We start from the raw sequence: 6727 nt of genomic DNA on the forward strand, positions 1-6727 counted from the left end.
GGAAGGAAGGAAGGAAGGAAGGAAGGAAGGAAGGAAGGAAGGAAGGAGAGAAAAGAAAACCAAATACTGCATGTTCTCACTTAAAAGTGGAAGCTGAGCTGGGTGCGGTGGCTCACGCCTGTAATCCCAGCACTTTGGGAGGCTGAGGCGGGCGGATCACTTGAGGTTGGGAGTTCGAGACCAGCCTGACCAACATGGTGACACCCCATCTCTACTAAAACTACAAAAATTAGCCGTGTGTGGTGGTGACCGGCACCTGTAGTCCCAGCTACACGGGAGGCTGAGGCAGGAGAATTGCTTGAACCCGGGAGGCAGAGGTTGCAGTGAGCCGAGATCACGCCACTGCACTCCAGCCTAGGAGACAGAGCAAGAGTCCATCTCAAAAAAAAAAAAAAAAAAAAAGTGGAAGCTGAACATTGGGTACACACAGACACAAAGACGGGAATAATAAATACTGGAGATTCCGAAAGGGAGGAGGTGGGAGGACAGGGATTGAAAAACTACCTATCAGGTGCTAGGTTCACCACTTGGGTGACAGAATCATTAGCAGCTCAAACCTCAGCATCATGCAATACACCCATGTGGCAGCCCTACCCGTGTACTCTCGAATCTAAAACCTTTCTAAAAGCTATGAATTTTCCCGTAAGCACTGCTTTAGCTGCATCCTACAAACCTTGATATGTTGAATTTTATTTTTATTCAACGCAACCTAATTTCTAAGCTCTCTTTTGATTTATTCATGGATTATTTAGAAATACTTGGGGATTTAGAAATACTTGGGAGATTTTTTTCCAGACATCTTGCTTTTTTGTTTGGTTTTAGTTTTTTTCATATTTAATGTATCCAGCTGACCAGATATTTTATTAATTTCTTATTTAATTATCATGTGGCCAGGCATGGTGGCTCACGCCTGTAATCTCAGCACTTTGGGAGGTGGAGGCAAGTGGATCACAAGGTCAGGAGTTCAAGACCAGCCTGGCCAATATGGTAAAACCCTTATTCTACTAAAAATACAAAAATTAGCTGTGCGTGGTTGTGCACACTTGTAATCCCAGCTACTTGGGAGGCTGAGGCAGGAGAATTGCTTGAACCCAGCAGGCAGAGCTTGTAGTGAGCTGAGGTTGTGCCACTGCACTCTAGCCTGGGAGACATGGTGAAACTCTGTCTCAAAAAAAAAAATTATCTTGCAGTTAGAGAACATATTCTTTTTTTTTTTTTTTTTTATGTTTTTTTTTTTTTTTGAGACAGTCTTGCTCTTTTGCCCAGGCTGGAGTACAGTAGTGCCATCTCAGCTCACTGCAACTTCTGTCTCACGGGTTCAAGCAATTCTCCTGCCTCTGCCTCCTAAGTAGCTGGGATTACAGGCCTGTGCTACCAAGCCCAGCTAATTTTTTGTATTTTTAGTAGAGAGGGAGGTTTCACCATGTTGGCCAGGCTCTCTCAAACTCCTGACCTCAGGTTATCCACCCACTTCAGCCTCCCAAAGTGCTGGGATTACAGGCGTGAACCACTATGCCCAGCCAGAACATATTCTTTTTAATACAACATTGATCTTTTTAATGTATTAAAACTTGTTTTAGAGTCAAAGTGTTCTTTCTTGTTGAATGTTTTATATGCACACAAATTAAATGTATATTTAGCTGCTATTGGGTGTAGTGTTTTATAAGTATCCACTAGCTAAAAATAAAGAACTGAAAACCCAGCCCCTGTGGCCGCATACCAGTCCGGTGGATGGACAGCTATGCACACCCTGTGGCCTGTACCATTTGTTCGCATCCTGCCCATTTGTCTCAAGAGAAAGAGCCAACAGCTTTGAAGTCAGGCAGATCTGGTCCTGGCATCGTTGTTCCTGGGCTCTGTGGCCTGAAACCAGTCACTTAACCCTCCAAGCCTCAGCACCCGAATCTGTGACATAACAACTTACCGGTGATAGCCATGGGCTACATCTGCTCGTGATGGACTGAGGAAACAGAGGAGGTGGTGGGTACTGACCCACCCTGGGCCGGGTACACAGTGTGTCTTGGCTCTCTGGCTGCTGACACCTCTCTAGAAAAGGAAGGCATAACCCCTCTTGCCATCTGTTCCCTTCCAGGGTGAGCTTGGATTGCCTGGTGCCCCAGGAATCGATGGAGAGAAGGTCTCTGGGCCTTTCATTTCCTTGGTGATGCCAGTGCCTGGTATTGGGCTGTGTGTGTGTGTGTGTGTGTGTGTGTGTGTGTGTGTGTGTACAGAGTTAAAGACCATGTGTGAGAGAGGCAAAAATCATGGATTCTGGCGCCAGGCTGCCTGTGTGCAAACCCTGGTCTGCCCTCAGGCCCCGGGCAAGTTGTCTGCTCTGGGGCAGGGCTGAGTAACTCTGTATGGAGAACACCCAGCACAGTGCCTGGCACGTGGTGAAAAGCCATAAAAGCTAAGAGCATCATTGGCATCGTAGGTATTTGCCCCAATTCGTGTGTGTGTGTGTGTGTGTGTCTCTGTGTGATATCCTATACAGACGTAAGCATATTCATGGGGTCACTGGCTATTTGAGGGTGAGTCTTTCCCACTGGGTCCGCAGTGTGTGTCTCATCCTGGACGTTATGTGATTGGTTGAATGGAGGGATTCGGTGGCTGGAAGAGTTTGTGAAGTGGGGAGTCCTACCACTAGCTTCTGAGGTGTGAGCACAGAGCGATGTGGCCCCATGAGTGCCCCCAGTGGGGCAGCTCCAGGCTCACATGCTTCACCCGTCTGCCCCGGCCCCTGCCCTGAGGTGCCCGCACCCGGATGCAGTGAGCCAGGAGCGGCATTGCCCCCATCCCCACCCACTGCACTCAGCTAAGGCTCCCAGCCACTGTGGCTGGAGGTGAGGCCCCACAAAGAGAAAGTGGGGACCTGCCATGAACTAAGCTCTGGGGACCTGCTGGGGTGGGGAAAGGGAGAGGACCTCCTAAGCCCCACTAATCCCTTGTTCTTGTGGCTTTCAGGGTCCCAAAGGACAGAAAGGAGACCCAGGAGAGCCTGGGCCAGCTGGACTCAAAGGGGAAGCAGGCGAGATGGGCTTGTCCGGCCTCCCGGTATGTGACTGGGCTGGGCCACACTGCGCCTCCTGTGTGGAAGCCCCGTGCTGTGCGGAGGCCAGGGCGTGCCTCTGACAGCCCCTGCAGTCTCAGTGCCCAGCCGGCCGGGGACACTCTAGGCTCTGGGCCAGCACTGCCCTCTTCTCTCCCGGCCTCCACTCCTCATCTGGAAGAGGCCTTCCGCCTGCCTCAGAGGGCAGCTAAAATCAGGAGGTGTGGCCATGGAAGCGCGTTGGCCAGATGGTTATGCCACGTGCTCTGACCTAAGCTGCCCAAGTCTGCATCCAGCTCCGGGCAAGCAACCTAACCTCCTGGGGCCTTGGTGTCCTCACCTCCAAAGTGGGGTGATCATTCCCCTCCCTCAAGGGCATGCGTGGCTGGGCTGACAGTGGTGGCTGGCACACAGCAAATACCCACTGTTGTCATCCTCATCATTTTTGTTGTTGCTTTTGTGGCCCGATTGGAAGAGCACCAGGTGTTACGCCACCACTGGGACATCCACTGTCCATCCCTGATGATCACTGAGCTAGAGGGGGCACTGCGGTTTGACCCCGGGATCTTTGCTTCAGAGCCCCTGGTTGTTCGCTGCACCCCAAGAAAACAATCTGTGCAGCTGCTCATGTGCTCTCTGCTGACCACCCAGGGCGTGGTCCATGCATCCAGAGAAAACTTCAGTTGCAACAGCTAACTGAGGACTGCTCCCAGAAGCCACATGGGGGAAGGAAGGGAGGTCGCTAAGCACCGTGGGTGGTGATGTAGGTGCTGGACACAAAGGACTCACAGGCCATGCCGTCCTGCAGGGTACTGATGGCCTCAAGGGGGAGAAGGGAGAGTCGGCATCTGACAGCCTACAGGAGAGCCTGGTAAGGGGGTGTGGGGGGTCAGGGCTTCCCCCAACACCCAGTCCAGGCTGGGTGGGGAGCCTGAGCCTTGGGACAAAAAGGCCACCTGGCCTGAGCAAACCCAGGGCAGTAGGGGAGGGAGAGTACGGGGAGTGAGGCCCCTCTGAGAAGCCACAGGCCGGCTGCCACCCGCTCACCAGACTCTGCCCTCTGGGGGCAGGAAGGAGACTCTCGATCCAGCAATGTGCTGGGGTGTGGGTGGGTGAGGGTGACAGGCGGTGGGTGACTAACCTGTCTCTCACCCTCCCTAGGCTCAGCTCATAGTGGAGCCAGGGCCCCCTGGCCCCCCTGGCCCCCCAGGCCCAATGGTAAGGACGGTTTGCTTTGGTTTGGTTTGAAGCAGCCAGGAAACCAAGAGGCGGGATGGGGGCTAGTCCCAGAGCCGTGACCCAGAAGACAGCGGGCCTCTCCATTCAGGGAGGGGCATATGGGCAGAGGGCAGAGCCCAGGACAGGGCCCCAGGGGCCAGTGAGTGGCCGCTGCAAGAGGGTCTGGAGCCAGCCTTCTCATCTGCTTCCTCCTGCAGGGCCTCCAGGGAATCCAGGGTCCCAAGGTGAGTGGGCATAGTCCCCTCTACTGGCCTCAGACTCACCGCCTGGGCAGTTTCTAACAGCCTTGCCAATGGGCAAAGCAAAGGGCCTGACGCTCTGCCCTGGCCCATCCCTGAGTCTTCCCAGCACCTGAACGTCCCAACTCCCCAGGGCATAACCTCCCTGATGTCATCAGGGCCAATGCCCCCTCTCCACACTTGGGGCTCTCTTCTCCACCTTCTCCCTCTGCCCAGAACCCCAGTCTGTACCTCTCTCCTCCTCGGGTCCACCACCCACTGTTTCTACTGCTTGTCCCCTTCTCCGTTCTCTGTGCCTCTCAGTTCCATGCACTGTCCCCACCTCTCCCCATCCCAGCCCACCCCACACACATCTGTCTCTCCGCTGCCACAGCCTGAGCACAAAGTCTTGGGCTTGGTGTATATTACATGATGGAGTGTTGCCTGCTCTTACATTAAATCCTCGAGTGTGGGCTGCCCGCATGCCCTGCTCCAGGGAGGCAGACACAGACGGGGAGGCCATCTGGCCTCACTCCTTGTCACACCACCCTCCTGGCACGAGCACATCTCTGCTTCCCCAGCTCAGAGACCAGATGTGGGATTGAGAGTCATGGAACCCCAGGCCTGAGCCCGCAGCCCCACCAGATGCACTGCTTCTGGTTCTGTTTTCTCTTAAGGCCACCACAGTTCATGTTTCAAAGAGGCAGCTGCTATCAGGGACAGGGTCCAAGGCTTGCCACAGAAGCCTGATGGGGACCCAGCTCTGCTGCCTCCCACTGTGTGGCTGGGCCCGTCCCCGCCCCTGTCTGCACCTGCTTTCCTCATCTTTGAAATGGGTGTGACCATAATCACCTTCCATGGGGTTGAGGAAGCCTGTTCGGGAAAAGGCGCAATGTGCATGGCCAGACCTCCTCCTGATCACCCTCACCAGGGAGTAAGCTGGGGTCAGGTCTGGTGGAGCCTGGATCTGTTCCTCTGTCCACATCCCAGCTCCCTTGCAGTCTCCAAGCTTGCCTGTCCTACTCTCTGTCTAACCCCTTCCCCTTGACTGATTTCCCTCCTTTGCCTCCAGGGCTTGGATGGAGCAAAGGGAGAGAAAGGCGCGTCTGGTGAGAGAGGCCCCAGCGGCCTGCCTGTGAGTCTCACAAGCCTTGTTTGTCCCACAGGTGTTAATTCCTGTAACTAGCATGCCTCTTGACTCACTCCTTTTCTATCCAGGGGCCAATTGGCCCATCGGGCCTTATTGGGCTGCCAGGAACCAAAGGAGAGAAGGTAACTGCTTCATTCAGAAGCCCCTCACCAACTATGGCCACATGGTCACGGTGGCACTCAACCCGGGGACCCCCAACCCTGTACCTCACTGGGTCCCTGCACTTCACAGGGCCAGAGTTCAGGCTCTGTGGATGCCAGGTCTGTCATGGCTCCATCTATGCCTGCGTGGTTGGTGGGTCTCCTTGCCTCCATGTCTGTGGCCAACCCATGGGGCTGGACTTCCCAGCAGCGGCGTTCCCAGCCCCCCTCCCCAACCCCTCTCACCCACTCTGTGTCTCTCCTCAGGGCAGACCCGGGGAGCCAGGACTAGATGTAAGTGTCTCATCATCACTTTGAGTAATCGGGTGCCTCTTGTGTGTATCTTCTGCCCTCATGCAGTAACCTGATCTGGCTACTCAAGTGTGACCCCCTTCCCCAGGGCTGGGACTGCAACTGACTGGTTCCCCCTGTGTCCCCATTGCCAAGTCCAGTGCACAGCCCAGAGTAGGTCCTTTGTGGATAGATGAATGGATGGATAAAGGATGGATACATTGCTTAGATGGATGATGGATGGACAATGGAGGATGAATCGATGGATTGATAAATGCATAATGGCTGCAGGATTGATGGATGGATGGATGGATGGATGGATGGATGGATGGATGGATGGATAAATGGATGGATAAATGGATAGATGGGTGAATGGATGGATGGATGATGGATGAGTGGATGATGGGTGGGTGGATGATGAATGGATGATGGATGGTTAGGTGGATGGATGATGGATGGATAATGGAAGAATGATGGATGCAGGGATGGAGGATTGAATGGACTCATCCATCCATTCATCTATCTATCCATTATGGATGGATGGATGGATGGATGGATGGATGGATGGATGGATAATGGATGAATGATCGATGGATGGATGGATGGAGGGGATGATAGATGATGAGTGGATGGATGGATA

General features: G+C 53.8%; 1 protein-coding gene across 1 annotated transcript in view; it reads left to right on the forward strand.

Annotated features, from left to right (window-relative positions):
• COL23A1 (collagen type XXIII alpha 1 chain) overlaps positions 1-6727 on the forward strand; it is a 79618-nt gene that overhangs the window by 65588 nt on the left and 7303 nt on the right. The window contains exons 17-24 of the mRNA XM_023193693.1: positions 2093-2137; positions 2965-3054; positions 3858-3920; positions 4211-4267; positions 4486-4512; positions 5579-5641; positions 5725-5778; positions 6064-6090. Coding sequence (XP_023049461.1) covers positions 2093-2137; positions 2965-3054; positions 3858-3920; positions 4211-4267; positions 4486-4512; positions 5579-5641; positions 5725-5778; positions 6064-6090 — 426 coding nt within the window. The remainder of the gene's footprint in view (positions 1-2092; positions 2138-2964; positions 3055-3857; positions 3921-4210; positions 4268-4485; positions 4513-5578; positions 5642-5724; positions 5779-6063; positions 6091-6727) is intronic.

The sequence above is a fragment of the Piliocolobus tephrosceles genome, chromosome 4 (assembly GCF_002776525.5).
Source record: "Piliocolobus tephrosceles isolate RC106 chromosome 4, ASM277652v3, whole genome shotgun sequence".
Taxonomy (NCBI): domain Eukaryota; kingdom Metazoa; phylum Chordata; class Mammalia; order Primates; family Cercopithecidae; genus Piliocolobus; species Piliocolobus tephrosceles.